Below are 16,458 nucleotides of genomic sequence, written 5' to 3'. Positions count from 1 at the left end.
ATTATGGCAATTATTTATACAACATACAAGTGGTCATTCATCCAGTTCCGAAGCACTCGAACCAGTAGAGTCCATTAGTGATTTCTCTTTATAAATAACTTAGGAGAAGCAAGCACAGTTGGCAAGGGACCGACAGCGCGAATCGAGCATCTCGTCCGCGCACCCACTGGTGGCACACAGGCTGGGCGGGGGCAGGCACCAGGAGGTCGCATTTCCTCGTTGGCCCCCAGCACCCCAGGCCACCAGACTCTGGGTGCTCATGTAGTGGACATTTCAAGGCACATATGACTCCCTAACTGGTAGCAGCTCCAGGGTCTGCCCTTGAGACCTGGTTCACATCTGGAACAGCCAAGTTAATGCTTTGTTCCTCACACTCCCTTTGGTCTGTTTTTACTACTGAACATGCTTACAACCCCCCATGTGCTGGGGGCTGCATGTGGCTCAGAGTCACAATCCTTGCCCTTTACATTCTGAAGACAAGAGAGATGCAAAGAAACGGACTCTGACATAGTGATGGTGTTTTAGGAAGCACCATTTGGGAGGTTACTGTTGGGGCATCTTTTGATGTCTGAGGAGGGATGTTGGGGGTGGGGAGGGTTACGTCCAGGGAGCCAGAGGAAGCGGGTGAGGGAAGGGGCTGCTGCTAACGAGATTCAAGGCACTAAAGGAGTGGACGGGTGGGGTGGGCCTCGGAAAAAGTCAACCGAAAGCAGAGGGCCCCAGGGAAGGGAGGGAGGCTGAGGAGGCGACCTGGCGCTCCACTCCTAATGAGCCCCCGATGTGACCCCGATCTCATGGGCCACAGCTGCCACCTCCCGCCACTGCCCCCCCCAGACTTTCCAACCAGCACAAGCGAGGTCTGGGGTCCACCCTCACGATCCCCAGTCTTCTCACTGTACTGGCTCAGCTGCTGTCGTTCAAAGCAAGTTTCTCTGACACCAGCCCACCAGAGCTCAGTTATGGCTTTATGCGACTGAAGAGTCACGAAGCGCTTTTCCCAACTCTGTCCTCTCCCTGTGAACCAGCCCTGGCCATGGTGCATTGGGGCAGGCCTTCCTTGAATGGACCAGAGACACGAAAACCTGCATCGCTTGGTGCGGGCACCACATCGAATACGCATCCCGGGGGAGGGGGTGAGCAGGGGCCGGAGGACCAGCCAGCCCTCCAGCACAGAGAGAAGTCTGCACCAGGTTCCGACGTCCAGGAGGGCAGACACAGGCAGGTGGTCACACACGCAGAGCTCACTCCTGCAGACAGCCACAGGGAGCTGCTGCACTCCCAGCCTGGCTGGCACCGGGCAGGCTAAGGCAGTCACTGGAAGGAGGCGCTCCCTTCCCCCGGGAGGCCAGGAAGTGCCGCGACCACCTGGTACCTTTCCGGAGCCTGCAGGCTCCCAGCCCAGTCCCCTCCCAAGTCCTTGGGGAGTGCCGACTCCACTTCCAATTTAACCTCGAATCTCAGCAGTAGGTGGGCCAAAGGTGTGGTACAGGTGGAAGTAGGGAAGGGCCAAGGCCCAGGACCCTGTCTAATACCCAGGCCAGGCAGGACCCTGAGGTGGTGGAAACCCATAGGGGGGCGCAGGCCCAGGGGGGTAGGGTGGCCGAGGGGGCCCCGAGGGCTGGGGCTGGCCTGGGAAGCCTGGGAGCGGGGGCTGCGTTGGGTAAGGAGGTTTTCCTCCTGTCGAGAGGTAGGAGGGCTGCTGAGGATAACCTGGACTGGGAGCCCGGCCCCCCGCCAAGGGGTACCCGGGGCTGGAGGCACCAGAGGTGGGCACAGAATAGCCAGGCTGGGGCTGCATGCTCCTCTGTGAGGACCAGGAGTAGCCCGCAGCAGCCCGGGGTCCCGGCTGGGCCGACGGGTAAGGGGGACCCAAAGGCCCACTGTAGGAAAGGGAGGGCTGCGACACCACCGGGAAGGGGGCCGGCGGCAGCGGGCCTTGGGCAGTGGGGCCCACGGGCAAGCCGGGAGACGGGCTGTAGGGCAAAGGGTAGAGAGGCACCCCTGTGGGCGCAGCCGGTGGCAGTGGCACGGGTGGCTGCTCTTCAGCCACAGGGGGCGTTGCCTGGGGGACTGGGCGAGAAGGGAGAGGCGGGCGGAGGGGCGGGGCATCGCTGGCGGGCTCCTGGGAAGCTCTGGGCTTCCTCACCACATCCTGGAGCTTCTCCACGCGGACTCGGCGCAGGTGGGACAGCATCCTCATGGAGGAGAAGTTCTCCAAGAACGCTTCCAAGGACACCTCGCCCTCCAGGAACTTCTCAGCCATGGCCTGGAAGACGTAAGGTCAGGTGACGACGGGGGCCTGCTGGGAACAAGACCACCGTGGCCCTCCAGGGCAAAGGTCCACAGCAGCCCTCCTGCCTCAGCGGCCCCAGGCACTCCCTGCCCTCTCTGACCCCCATCACTGCCGACAGACACACTCAACGGTTTATTCTCCGTCTTCCTCACCAGAATGTCAGCTCCTGGAGGGCAGGGACCATCTGTCACAGTCACTGCTGTCCCCCGCCCCAGCACTGTACCCGGCCCTCGTGGCTATTGCATGTAGGTGCTGAATAAGCAATGAACACTGGCTACTGGGCTGCTAGTGCAGGCCACTGGCCTGGGGCTGAGGGCCTGGCAGCTTCCTCCCCCGGAGCACAGAGCGTGCAGAGCTGCCTGCTAGCAGACGCAGAAGAGGCCGGGGCTCGGAGGAAGCAGATGGAGAGGCCAGGCCGCCGCAGGTGGGCCGAGGGGCTGGGACCTGCCGCAGTCCTCGGGGCCCTGCTGCTCTGCCCTGCGCCCGGGTCTGCCAGCTGCCCGGGGCCTCGTCACCAGTCGCCCATCTCCGCTTCAGCCAGGGAGGCGGGGTCCCTGCTCTCTGCATCCAAAAGGGCCTCCCTTGGGACAAAGGGTGTCACTCATCTTTGTGACTTGTTAATGCACCCTTGTCCCACCCTTTGCAGACACCCAGTGCTCATGACAGGGCTTCTGCTCCCGGGACTGACCCGGCTCGTGGAGGATGGGGTGCCAATGACTCTCTCACCTCAGACTCTTCTTCAATTTTCATGCTTTCGATCTGCAGAAGGTCTAACAAGGTTGCTGGCTGCAGTGCTGAAGAGAATTTCTCTGGAACAGAGCGTGGAAAGGTCAATGTTTCAGGAGGGCCTCTTGATTCAGTGCTGGAGGCCAAGGTTCCCCGGAAGGCCCGCAGGTGTCCTCCGTGTGTCCCGAGGCCGGGCCACCACCCTGGGGCAGCACCTTAGGTCACCTTCCCAAGCAGAGGAGAGCCCAACCAAGCCCTGCCTAGACCTTCACTATCCAGCCCCCATCCCCAGCCCAGTCCTGCCTCGCAGGGGACCAAGCTTCCTCGCTGCAAGGCCAGGACAGCCCCTGCCACCTCCACAGGTGGCAGGCCCTGGGGCAGAGAGGACCAGGCTCTGCAGAGAGCAGAAGCCGAGCTGGCAGAGTCGGCAGCGCAGGGTGCGGGCGCTATGGACTCCAATCCCAGCTCCACCTGCAGCCGTGGAACCCTGGCCACGCTCTAGGATCCCTGAGCCTCCTTTCTCTCATCTGCGAAGTGCAAGCGACAGCAGGACCTGCCCTTCTATGGCTGTACTGACCAACGAGCACACGAAGGGCTTAGCACAGGGCTGGGACGCGGTGACCCTTTGTAACTGCTGGCCCTCTCCTGTCACGGGGAAAGGAGAGGCCATCTATTCTTCCATGCCACTTTTTAGAGGATTTAATTTCTTTATTTTTAGAGAGAAGAGAAAGGTGGGAGAAAGAGAGGGAGAGAGACACTGACGTGCGAGAGAGATGTCAATCAGGCGCCTCTCGTGCGCGCCCCACCCGGGGACCTGGCCTGCAGCCCAGGCGTGTGCCCTGACCTGAATCTAACTGGCAACCTGTGGGTCTGTGGGACGACACCCAGCCCACTGAGCCACAGCAGCCAGGGCCTTCCATGCTATTCCAGAAGCTTTCCCCAGTCCAACCTTGAATGGGACCCTGTGTTAACAGAGGAGCCTCCACCCCGGGGCACCCTCCCGGGGTCCTGCCGCCCCTACCCAGCTTTGCCTTCTGCTCCTGGCACCGCTCTACAAGCTTCCGGAGCTCCTGGTACTTGTCCGAGAGGTTTGAGCGGCTGATCTCCAGGGGACCTTGGAACTCCAGGTTCTGCTCTGCCAGGCTCCGGTTGGTGGCCAGTGCCATCTCCCGTTCCAGCTGCAGGTCCTGGACCTAAAAGGACAGGACAAGAATCACCACTACCACTCACTTCATGGCAGGCTGGTTGAGGGGCCTTTGGGACTCACCGCCCACCGTGGGGGAACCACAGTGCTGAGCCCTCAGCTAGAGTCAGAAGGACTGGGTTCAAACCCTCGGCGGGCACTCTGACCAGGCACCCCGCCGAATCCTAACCCAGCAGCCTGTGTGGTGGAGACGCACGGGCAACAGGCACAGGAGGTGAACAGCCTGCCCAAGGCCACACCGCGCGCTGTGCAGAGCTCCAGGGAATGGTGCACCAATTTATAACAGAAAGTCACAGGCTTCCTAGGAGGGAAGGGACCAAAAGTGCAGCCACTTATCCATAAGATTCAGTCAAGAGACCTACTCTGAGGTAGACTACGGTGGCCTTAGGCCACAAGCTACACATGCAGTGAGGCCCCAAAATAAAATTATTCTGTGGGGTAAGAAAGCCAGGGACAAACCGTGACACTAATTCAGGAGACTTGTCCCTGCCTCCTGGGCCACATGTGTATCCTGCAGAGAAGCTGTACAGACGAGCTAACAGAGGAGCCCCCAAGAAGTAGAGGGGAGTCCCCATGGCCAGAGGCCTACTGCCAACAGGTGACCTGTGACCACCGGAGACCTCCTGCACCTGGACATGCCCCCTGAACACACTTCCCCAAGCCGAGCAGTGCTTTGCTCTTCAGCCAGGTCACCAGCTGGTGAGGGGGGCAGCCACAGGAACCCTTCCAGGACCTGCTATGATGAAGCCCTGTCCACTTGCCAGGGAGTTGTTTTTACTGGAAGTAGGGCAAGGAGTCAGACATACCACCCCCAGCACGACGGGGACAACACACCTACGGCACCATGTGGCACCAGTGGAGAGGACTCGGCACCCAGCGGAGGGCTCAGGGCACAGCTGGGCGAGACCAGCTTCTCCGCCGCAGTTGGCACGCGAGGCCAGCCTGCCGGGCTCGTGTCCCACTGGACGCCCAGAAGACGCCCAGACCCAGGGCCTCAGACCTTGCGCTCAGGGGTGGGCCTGGAGTCTGCTCTTCATGGAGAGAGGGACGGCACAGCTACCTTCCCTCCAAGGACCCAGCTGCCGGGGCCGAGCAAGGGCGGGCCCGGCCATCGTCTGGGGCCTGCCCACGACGGCACGCGTCCCGCCTCAGGGCAGTCTGGTTCGCTGCCACAAGCACGGTCATGAACCATTCGGCAAGACACTGGCTCAGGGATGCTGCCACCGGCAAGTTTCAGTCTCGGTTTTATTAGCCACGAAAGCTTTCTCATGTGACTGACACAGAGAGGGAGGCCTGGAGCCCTCTGCCCAGCTGCCCCTCGGGGGCCCCACAGACCCCCTGGCCCTCGTGCACGTCCCTGCTTTTTCCCTGGAAGCCCCCAAGAAGTAGAGGGCTTCTTAATCGAACATCTTTGCTGCATTGTTTCCCCCTCAACCTTGTCCTACCCATTTCTGTCCCCTCCCCCCACAGCCTCCCCAAGTCTGTCTCCATTGGGAGTCCACCCTGAGGCCCTGCACCGGGCATTGGTGAGGGGCCACTGAGGCAGTCCCAGCCCCGCCCCAGAGGGCGTGCCCGCCCTGCCTCGCCTCCGCCATCCGCACTCTTCTACATGCAGGTGCGGCCCCATTCTCCTGGCTCCCTCTTCTCCAACGTCCACATCGGGAACTGGACGCGTTCCTGTGTCTCCTCGCAGTCCACAGCGACTCAGTTGTTGTTTTACAGCCCATGGTAGGAAAAAGCCTCGTCCAAGGGGCTGCGAAAGGCTAAGCAGCCCACCCCCCTTCATCCCCTTTGAGGCCAGGAGCACTTCTCCCTACGGACAATGTAAATTGATTAGTCAGGCAAGGCTGTAACCTGCAAAATTTAAGTTGCCGTCTGCCCGAGATGTGGTTCCTGCTTTTGTTTTCCGTGACTCTGCACTTCGCCACAGATTCTATCAGCCTGTCCAGCTTGGATGTCAATTATGTAAAGGTTTGTAATTATGTAATTATGTAAAGGTTTGCTTCAATGAAGTGCATGCTTTAGAGCAGGCCTGGGAACTCCCATAACACGGCACCCGCAGCAGATTCAAGAAACTCTTGGTGCCTATAATGTGACCGACAGGGAATGGAAGACAGAGGAGCGAAGACCTGTGCTGTGCCCAGCACGGTGCCGGCTCCGAGCCCGACCCTGGCACAGCTCACAGCCCAGGGAGCCATCTGAGTCAGCCCTGGAGTTTAACCAAGACAAGCCTTGCTTCATGTCCTCGCTGAACGAGCTCAGGGTGGCAGGGTGTGCCCTATCGGGTTCCCATACTTCCCCTCATGCCCTGCCTGATTCTCATCTCCTCCAGCAGCAGCAAGAATGGCTCGTTTGGGCAGAGGGCAGGTGGGGGTGAGAACACCCCTAACAGAGAGGGAAGTGCTCTGGGGAGGCAGAAGCAGGGCAAAGCTGGGAGGGGTGGCTTCCCTTTTTTCGGTGACCATACTGTGAATTCCCAGAGGTGTCAGACCACACCTGCGCATCAGCATCATTAGGAACATGTTCCAAATGCCAATCCAACGAGCTTGGCAGGCTTGTGTTTGTGTCTCCCAGCATTAGGGGCAGTGGGCGGTAGCTTCCAGAGCAGTGAACAGGCTGCGGCCACTCAAGGGGCAGCTGCGTGTATCCAGCTCGGTGGCCACGTCCAGTCGCCTGGTCTCTCCTCCCTCACAGGGGAGTCACAGGGTCACAGAGACTGGGGCAGGGGGGGCGGCGCGGGGGGAGGCAAGCCCTTTATAAAGTGTGAAGCTCTTTACAGGCAGAAGGGCTCTTTTTATTCCCAGGAGGGCAGTGATTAAGGGCTGAGAGGAGTGGGTGCCGGCTGTGACAGGAAATGGGATGATCAGATGAGCCCCCACCCCAGCCCGAGAATGGCGTTTCCTGGACGGGCAGGGCCACAGGCCCCTGGGGAAAGGCAGCGACAAAACAGTACCAGTGCTTCTAGAAACTGCCTCCAGGTTCAGGCTGCAACAACAGTGCGGAACTCCTGGGGTGTGTGGGTTCACGCGAGGGCACCGGACTCCCTGGCACTGCCCCCTGGAGCTTCCAGAGGGCCAGGGAACTGGGCTGACACCTCAGGGCCATCTCTGGCTGGGTCCCAACCATGGGAAAGGCCACAGAAAAGGGAGATGAACTTGACCCAAACCCCTTAAGTGCCTCCGTCCCATCTACGGGCCCTTCCTGGGCCCCAGGACGGCCTGCCTCTACCTCGGGGGACTCCTGGGCCAGCCGGTCAATGGCTTCCGGGTCATTCTGCATCGCCTCCAGCTCCTCCAAGGTCTTGTCTTTCAGGGTCTCCATCTTGCCCTGTGAACACAGAATGATGCTGACGTGAGGAAGAGAAGCTCATGGGGAAGAGACCCCTGAGCCCATATGCGGTATCTGTGAAAGATGAAGAGTTTTCTGAGGATGCTTCCACCCACAAGGGGGATGGCTCAAGGACAGGTAAGGGACCCATTTAGTGTGTTCCTGCCACCCTGCCTGTCCCTCTCCCCAGGGAGACCATGAAGCCGCTCCTTCCACCCAAACCAGGGACAGCAGGACACGTGAAAGCACTCGGCAGCCGGAGGGAAAACACAGGTGAAGCCCCCGAGGGGTGGACGGAAGGGCAGGCGGAGAGAGCTGGGCAGCCGGGGGCGTAGGGGAGGCGGGCCCAGGGCGGCCTGCAAGCCCGGACGACAGCGGCCACTCTGGGAGCTATTTCTGTCTGCACCAGGAATAGACCCGACCTTCACACGCAAGGGCCGCGGGCTTCAACGCCACAGGCCCGAGTGCCACTGCAGGTTCTATTTAGGGCGCTGACAGCCTTGGGTCCCCTCGAGTGTTTTCTGCAACTGCCATCCTCCCCACAGGCCACAAAACTTGACTGTCACATTCACGACCCCGTCCTCCTCACAACAGGAAAAAAAAAGTCAGCAAATGAGCATCTAAGGCAATCAGGAGGAAAAGACATTGACCAACCTGAACGGAAAGTCTGCTTTGACGAAGAGCTGGCCTCAGCAATCCTCTCCCTCGGTCACTCTGCCCAGAGGGACACTGACAGACTGTCTGTATGACAAGGGGTCACAGCCAGACCCCAGGGACCATGAAGAGAAAGCACAAACACACAGAAACACACTCAGTACTCACTTCCTTCCTGCTGACAGGATCCTCTGTTTATGTTTTTAGCTTTTCTAGATAGGCATTTTATAGCCTTACTGTTGGTTTTATCATTACGAAGGTAGTTAGCTTTCTGAAGATCTGACACTGGGAAATCGGAAGTCCCCCAGGACCCCACACCAGTGCCGGCCTCCAGTGAGCCAACACCAGCCACTCGGCCAAGGAGGTGTTTTGGAATCAAGGACCAAGATTATAGCCAGAAGCAACCTTCTCTGGGTCTCAGTTTCTCCATCTGTAATAGAAAGGGAGGCATCTCCTAGGGTCATGAAGGCCAAAAAGAGAAACTGATAAATAGTGACCCCTCACCCCCACATTCCAGTAAAGTCCTGCTTTACTGCTCACCTCCCAGCGTAGCTATTAATGGTGCCCCCTTTCCACGCTTAAAAACGTCCCAGTTTAGACAAATCACAGGCAGACCCTGGAGATAGTGCAGGTCTGGTTCCAGGCCACCGCAATAAAATGAGGGCCACAATACTGTGAGCCCTAATCTTTTTGCTGGTGGAGGATCTTGCCTTTAATTTGTAAAATAGACACCACCTCTGAAATACAATAAAACAGGTGCGCCTGTATACAGCCACCCTACTGATAAAGAGCTACCTAAACGGGGCCACCGCCAAGCCTGTTATCTACTAAGGGTTGGGTGGAGCCCCCAACCTTGCCAGGGAGGAAAGCCAGGCTTCGGTGCGCACCTGAGCCCCACCTGCAGGGCAGGCCGGGGAGGGGGCCCAGAAATGCAGAATCCCTCCGGGAAATGATGCAGCTGATCGGGGCCGGGTTCTAAGGAAGACAGCATGGCAGCCCCTTGCAACACGGGATTAAGTTGTATGGCAATGGAGGCTCCAGGATATTGAGCACTGAAGAATGAGTTTTACAACCCATGTGCTGTCCCTTCTAACCCTGTGAGGTGGCAACTGTCCCACTTGCAGATGGCAGTCAAAATTCAAACCTGCACCCCGTCTACACCTCCCCCTGCTGCTCCGAAACCCGTGGTCTAAAAGTTAAGGCAGGGGGAGAGCAGACTGCGCAGGCCCCGGGAAGGAGCCGAGCTCCGGAGGCCCAGTGCCCCTCCAGGAGCGAGACAAGCAGGGTCGCATTCTGATACGTGTCGTGAAGATCGGAAACATGGAACCCTGAGGTCAGTCAGGCTGAGTCTGAGTCCCGGGCCCTGCCACTTACCAGCTACAGGACCTCGCCCAAGTGCAACCTGCCTGAGCCTCAGGCTCTTCATCTGTAAAACGGGTCAGTGCAAGGTTCAGTGGGATACAGCGGGTAGAGCGCTGGCTTGGCATGAGGCCTGAACTAGGACAAGTGCCAGCAAGAGACTCCAGCGCCACAGAACTTACTTATTCCTAAGGCCTTCAGGATGTCCCAGCCTGCTGGGTCTCTGCGGCAAAGTGCCCAGCCCTATTCCACCCAGGGAGGGACCTGCCACCGAACGGGGAACTGAAGGGAAGTGGCTGTGAGGGTCCTAGTCACGGCAAAGGTTTCCACAGTGCTGGCTCTGTTCCCGGTACAGCTGTCCTAACAGATGAGGAACTATGGTCCAGAGCAGTGAAACAGCACGGCAGGCGGTGGCGGGAGCGGGTCAAACCCAGCCAGTCAAGCTCCAGAGTTTACTCTCCTAAACACCAGGCCAGCGGTCCTCAAAGTGTGCTCCCGGGACCCCGGGGGCAGTCTCTAAGGCCCTGTGAGGCTGTCCCTGAGGTCAGAATGACTTTCATAATCCAAGACATTATTTTTCTTTTTACTCTCTGTCTCGCATACAGTGGGGTTTTCAGAGGGTACCCGGCACGTGATCACGTGATTGATCATTCTGCCTGCCAATGTGTTGCTTGCAAGTTCTTGTGTTTCAAAATTTCCTTTTAATTTCTGATACAGTAAATATTAACAGCTAAAATCCTCATCATGAAGATTATGGGAAATTCAATAATGTTAGGAGTGAAAGGGTCCTGGGACCAAAAAATGCGCAGTCTGCTGCCCGAGCCTATGTTGCCTTGTGTTGTACCTGTCCAGCACGACATCTCCCAGGGGGAGTGGCTGCGGGGGACAGCTGGTGCCCCTCCCGGGGAACTGCAGCTCTGCTCAGGGCTCTGCTGGCGGCACATGAAACCTGAGGAATAACTAAGTTCTGTGGTGTTGGAGTCTTCTGCCGCCATTTGTTCTAGCCCAGGTCTCCAGCTAAGCCAGCGCTCTGCCTACATTATCTCTTTGAATCTTGCACTAACCCGAGGTCACACAGCTAGGAAGTGGCAGTGTTCTCACCAATAGGTAGGGTGGGGGGAGAGCGGTTCACACCACGTGCATCAGATTCACCTGGAGTCCTTGTTGAAAGCCGGAGCCCTAAGACCTCCACCAGACCCATAACCTTGGAATCTCCAGGGGTTTTCGAAAATTTTTAAAAGACATTTATTGATTTTTTTTTTTTAAGAGAGGAAGGGAGAAAGAGAAACATTGATGGGAGAGAAAGAAAAATCGATGTGAGAGAGAAACATCGGCTGTCTGCCCCCCATATGCACCCTTACCGGGGATTGAACCCACAGCCCAGGTATGCGCCATGACTGGAAATTGATTCCCAACCTTTTGACACACAGGATGATGCTCTAACTGAGCCCAATGAGCCAGGGCTCCAGGAGTCTTAATTTAATTTTTAAGTATATTTTATTAATTACACTATTACAGTTCTCCCAATTTTTCCCCTTTTGCCCCCCTCCTCCCAGTACCCGCTTCCCTCCAGCAATACACCCTCTTTAATTCATGCCCATGGGTCATGTGTGTTAAGTTCTTTGGCTTCTCCACTTCCTATGCTATTCTTAACATGGCCCTGTCTATTTTGTACCTACCATTTATGCTTCTTAATCCTTGTACTTTTTCCCCCTGCCCCATCCCAGCTGATAACCCTCCATATGATCTCCATATCTATGATTCTGTTCCTATTCTAGTTAAAGTTTTACTTTTTGTTTTTGTTTTTTTAGATACACTTAACAGTTGTGAATTTGTTGCCTTTTTAATGTTCATGGTTTTGAACTTCTTTTTCTTAAATGTGTCCTTTTAACATTTCATGTAATAATGGCTTGGAGATGATGAACTCCTTTAGCTTTACCTTGTCTGGGAAGCACTTCACCTGCCCTTCCACACTAAATGACAGCTTTGCTGGAGAGAGTAATCTAAATTGTAGGTCCTTGCTTTCCATAACTTTGAATACTTCTTGCCAATCCCTTCTTGCCTGCAAAAGATTCTTTTCAGGAATCAGATGATATGCTTATGGGAACTCCTTTGTAAGTAACTGCTTTTTCTCTTGCTGCTTGTAAGATTCTCTCATCTTTAACCTTTGGCCTTTTAATTATGATGTGTCTTGGTGCGGTCCTCTTTGGGTCCAACTTGTTTGAGACTCTGTGCTTCCTGGACTTGTATGTTTCTTTGCCAAATTAGGGAAGTTTTCTTTCATTATTTTTTCAAGTAAGTTTTCAATTTCTTGCTCTTCCTCTTCTCCTTCTGGCACCCCTATGATTCGGATGTTGGCACGTTTGGAGATGTCCCAGAGGTTCCTAAGCCTATCCTAGTTTTCGGTTTTTTTGAATTCTTGTTTCTTCTTCCTGTTCTGGTTGAATGTTTATTTCTTCCTCAATGATCTGAATCTCAGCTTCCTTCCTTTCATTGTTGGTTCCCTGTGGATTTTCCTTTATTTCACTTAGTGTGTCCGTCATTTCTTCCTTTATTTTGTGGCTGTACCAAATGAGTTTTCTGAGCATCCTGATCACCAGTGTTTTGAACTCTGCATCTGATAGGTTGGTTATCTCCATTTCATTGAGTTCTTTTTCTGGGGCTTTTTTCTGTTCTTTCATTTGGGCCATTTTTCTTTGTCTCCTCATTCTGGCAGCCTCTCTCTGTTTCTCTGTGTTAGGTAGAGCTGCTTTGACTCCCTGCCTCAGTAGTGTGGCTTATGTAGAAAGGGGACCTGTAAATTGTGTAGGGCAGAGTCTTAGGTAATTGCCAGGGCAGGGCAACCCGCTTCACAGCTTTGTGGCTCTGTTGGGGAGAGGGAGGACTCAAGAGAGGGGACAGTGCTGCTGCTTGGCTTCTGGAGGCTTGCCCAGCATTTGTCCTGTTTCCAGTCACGTCACCCACTTTCTATATGCAACTGGTGTCTTGCTACTAGTGCCTTCCAGCTGCTGCCATAGTGGTGAATCCCAGAGTGGGTGGGATTCTGTAGGTTCTAATTCTGTGTGGGCTCTTTGTGCAGCGAAAATCCAGCAGTTCCCTCTGCGGCCCTAACTTCCACTGGTTTTTACAGCCAGAGGTAATGGGGATTTATCTTCCAGGTGCTGGAACCCTGGGCTGTGTGTTCTGGCCTGGGGCTGGAATGGCTCATGCCCAAAGCATCCCTCCTGATTTTTATCCACCGTAAATGTGGGATTGTCCATTCTGCTGATGCCTCTCCACACCACACCTCCTCTCCGCCTGCCTGTCTCCACAACTCCACTCCTCCTACTCGTCTGGATGAATGAGGCTTCTTTAAATCCTTGGTTGTTGGACTTCCATACAGCTTGATTTTCTGATGGTTCTCGGTGTTATTAGTTTTGAGATCTAGTTGTAATTCTTTCTATGGTTGCACGAGGAGGTGAAGCGTGTCTACCTACGCCTCCATCTTGACTGGAAGTCCTAATTTAATTTTTAATGAAGTTATAATAATGAAGCCAGCTGGGTCAAACTAGCTTTGCAACTATGCTCTTACTTTCTTCCTGCAACTGAGGAAACTCCACTGCCCCTGGCCTCATCTGGTGGGCGTGGCCTCATCTGACAGGGGAAAAGCCAAGACTGGGAGAGGAAGGGCTTTGTCAATTCCCAACCCAGTCCGGGATGGGAAGGCACGGGCTCGGAGTGAGTCGCTGCCAGCATCTCCAGCGCACTTTCCTTCAGCGCCTCTGGTCTGGCTTGTGTGGGTGGACCAGGCAGGCACCAGGAGCTCACCTGAGAGGAGGCACTGATGAGGACCCAGCCTCCAGCCAACTGGCTTGCTCTCAACAGCCACTGTTTTCCCCCAGAAAAGGGATATCTTTTCATTACAGTAAAGTCACCAAAGTAAAATCTTTGTAAAACATTCAAGTATTTCACAGCATCCTGAATTGTTTTTCCACTGGGGCTCACAAAAGGGGACCTTTGATACCTCGGTGGATCTCGTGTGTACGTCTGCCCTTCTTGAATTTGTAGTGAACGTGGGGTTTGGTGGATGAGTCTGTGAAAGCAAAGTTCCCAAGCCTCCTCTCTGGGCTTGAAAGCTTCAGGTGGCCCAAAGCGGGGGGCTGATGTTGCTAAAACTTTTGTGAGGCTACTGCTGCTGCTGCTGCTGCTGCTTTCAAAAGAGACAGGGACAGGAGTGGCAGCAGCACCAAGGATGTAAGTTATCACCAAAATTTGGTAATAACTGACTGTAATTACAGGGGTAGGCAAAAGTAGGTGTATAGTTGTAATACACATGAATAATAATGCAAGAATAAACTCTGTTTCACATACTCACAACTATAAACCTACTTTTGCCGCAACCTGTATTAAGCAAGAAAGGAGATTTTCCCGTGTTAAATAAAGAATTGTGGCCCATCAAGAAATAAATGAGCAAATGAGCACCCAGATCATTCAGGGGTGCACTGAAGTGTGCAGCCCACTGCATCATTACACACAGCCCCCTTAGATCCAGGGCCCTCCAACCACCTTCCAAATGATAATCTTTCTCTGGAATCTAACACACCACACCTGGCTCTGTGTGATAGCCTTGAACTCCCTGTGGCAAAAGTCCTACAACATTCACCTGCTGATCCAAAGAGTCACATTCTTTTTTAGACAGTGAGAACTCTCCCTAAAGTGGGCCATGAGCGAAACACACTGCTCTCCTAATTATACCACCCCCTGCCTGGCATCAGGCCCCCAGGATGGGGTCCCTCGCTGGGGAAGAGGGTTCCATTCTGCGTGGGAAACGTGACATCCCAGGCCCAGGGGTGTGGGACCGGGAGATGTGAGGGGCAGGAGGAGGTTCCCGCTCCTGTCTGTGATGGCTATACCTGGCACTCCCCGACTGGGAAAGACGAACACCCCCAAATTCACAAGCGTTGAAATGAAGGCAGAGTGGCATGCACCTTGCCTGTGGTGACAAAGGAGGGGACGCCGGACCTAGGAGCCCCGCCTCTGGCCCGCTGCTCCTTCCACTGGGCCCCGTCACCCTGTCGCCCCCCTCACACCGCCTCACCAGGCACAGCTGGCGGGGGGGGCGTGCAGGATCCCGCACCCATAGGTGCCAACATTCTCTTTCCTAGGGGCTCCTCCTCCCTACATAGAAAATGGGCAAACCACCCCTGATGGCCACAGGGCCCCCTTTGTCTGGGATCAAAGCCCTCTGCAGACTCTCCCATTAGGTTACACCAGTGATTTTCAACCTTTGCCGTCTCACGGCGCACAGAAACTACTTACTAAAATTCTGCAACACACCAAAAAAAATCTATTTGTTGCCATTCTGACAAAAAAAAAAATAGGTATAATTTTGATTCATTCACACTGGACAGCCACGGTTGTGTTAGCTGTTGTCCTTTTTTTAATTTGACAATCTAAGTGGAAAGAGGTCAGTGCCCCTGACTAAACGGTCAGGCACTGTATGTTTTGGGGGGTTTTTTTCCCAGAGAGAGAAAGAAAAATACATTGACTTGTGGCCCACTCATTTATGCATTCATTGGTCGCTTCTTGTATGCGACCTGACCAGGGATGGAACCTGCTATCATGGTATATCAGGGCAATGCGCTAACCAACCGAGCCGCCTGGCCAGAGCGAGGTATTGCATGTTTTAAAGATTCTTGGGGCAAACCAGAGTGCTTCTTGCAGCATACCAGTTGTAAATCGCTGACTTGCATAATAAGTGTAGTAAGCAGAGTGAACGTAAGGCTTAATTACCCCTATTTGAAGGATGAAAGGAAGCTCAGAAAGAAGCAGTGAAAGTATTGCGAAAGGTCTGACAAGCCATTTGGTGTTGAATTTCACAAGCACCTTCCCATACCTGCTCCATCACCCCTCATGGGGGAGTCAGGAGGACAGTTTAAGATGCCAAGATAACAGGTCAGAAGCCCCAGGCCCCTGGGCCACCTCCCCAGCCCTGGCTCACTGACATCTCAAACCCCGGCAGGCAAATGCCTATCTTGTGCGCAACACCAACCCCTGGAAGCTACCGGTGCCTTTCTTCTAGAATTCAGAGCCACCAGGGCTCTGTCAGAAGCAGCCAGTCAGAAGCAGCAAATACTTCTCTGGGTCCTTAATTTGGAAAAGGAGAAAGAACCAGGACACTATTTTGCCCACGGCCCCTGCGGCCTGGGCACCTGCTGCTGGCAGTGTTCTGCCCCCTAGGCACCCAATGTGGCAGAAAAATCCAGACCAGTGCTGCTCAAAGTGGCCACAACCACCAGGGAGGTCACAATGCAGAGCTGGGGGGTTACTGAGCAGCTACCTGGGGACCCAGAGGCCCTGAACTTTGGTGTCTGGAGAGCCTGACAAGCCCAATTACCTCACCACGCACCCCACACCCAGGCCTGACCAGGACCCCCTCCACTTACCAATGTGCCCAGGAGGATGTTGGGTACTCGGGGGCAGGGCAGCATCTGGAATTTGCTATTCGGAAGGAGGGGACAGGAAAGAGAGTGAGGTGAGAAGAGAGAAAGGGAAGGAAAAGGGCTTGTTCACCTCACACTCCGGGTGGCACACAGAGAGCTCCTAACAACGTCTGTGGAAGAACGGACAGAGGCAGGGAGGGAGAGAACCAGGCAATCAGCTGATACACAAGTCATCCAGGGTGTGGGGATGGGAGAACAGGGCTTTTCCACGTCCGCTCCTCTCTTCCTGCCTTTCCTGAATAAACATTTATTGTTTATTCATTACTACATGCCAAGTACCATAAAAGAACTCAAAGAAAGGGAGGAAACATAAACGGGCACAGAAGGGTGTAAATAAATATTTATTGAGTTCTTACTATATGCCAGACACAGCCTTAAAATATGAAAACTGAAGCTAATTCTCCAGGAGCTCA

General features: G+C 54.8%; 1 protein-coding gene across 3 annotated transcripts in view; it reads right to left on the bottom strand.

Moving 5' to 3' along the window:
• VPS37C (VPS37C subunit of ESCRT-I) overlaps positions 1-16,458 on the bottom strand; it is a 30,055-nt gene continuing 13,597 nt past the window's right edge. The window contains exons 2-6 of one of the 3 annotated variants that reach the window (XM_054563602.1): positions 8,373-8,634; positions 7,452-7,550; positions 4,041-4,212; positions 3,020-3,102; positions 1-2,266 (exon numbers count right to left, since the gene is read on the bottom strand). In XM_054563602.1, coding sequence (XP_054419577.1) covers positions 1,526-2,266; positions 3,020-3,102; positions 4,041-4,212; positions 7,452-7,544 — 1,089 coding nt within the window. In that variant the 5' untranslated portion in view covers positions 7,545-7,550; positions 8,373-8,634 and the 3' untranslated portion in view covers positions 1-1,525. Of the gene's footprint in view, positions 2,267-3,019; positions 3,103-4,040; positions 4,213-7,451; positions 7,551-8,204; positions 8,292-8,372; positions 8,635-16,458 lie in introns of all 3 variants that reach the window. The other 2 variants (XM_054563604.1, XM_054563603.1) reach the window with 2 other exon arrangements.

This window comes from Pteronotus mesoamericanus, unplaced genomic scaffold (assembly GCF_021234165.1).
Source record: "Pteronotus mesoamericanus isolate MK-2021 breed Mesoamerican mustached bat unplaced genomic scaffold, CSHL_Meso_final scaffold_83, whole genome shotgun sequence".
Classification (NCBI taxonomy): domain Eukaryota; kingdom Metazoa; phylum Chordata; class Mammalia; order Chiroptera; family Mormoopidae; genus Pteronotus; species Pteronotus mesoamericanus.
Note: the sequence above shows the minus strand (reverse complement) of the source record. Positions and strands in the feature narration are given on the sequence as shown.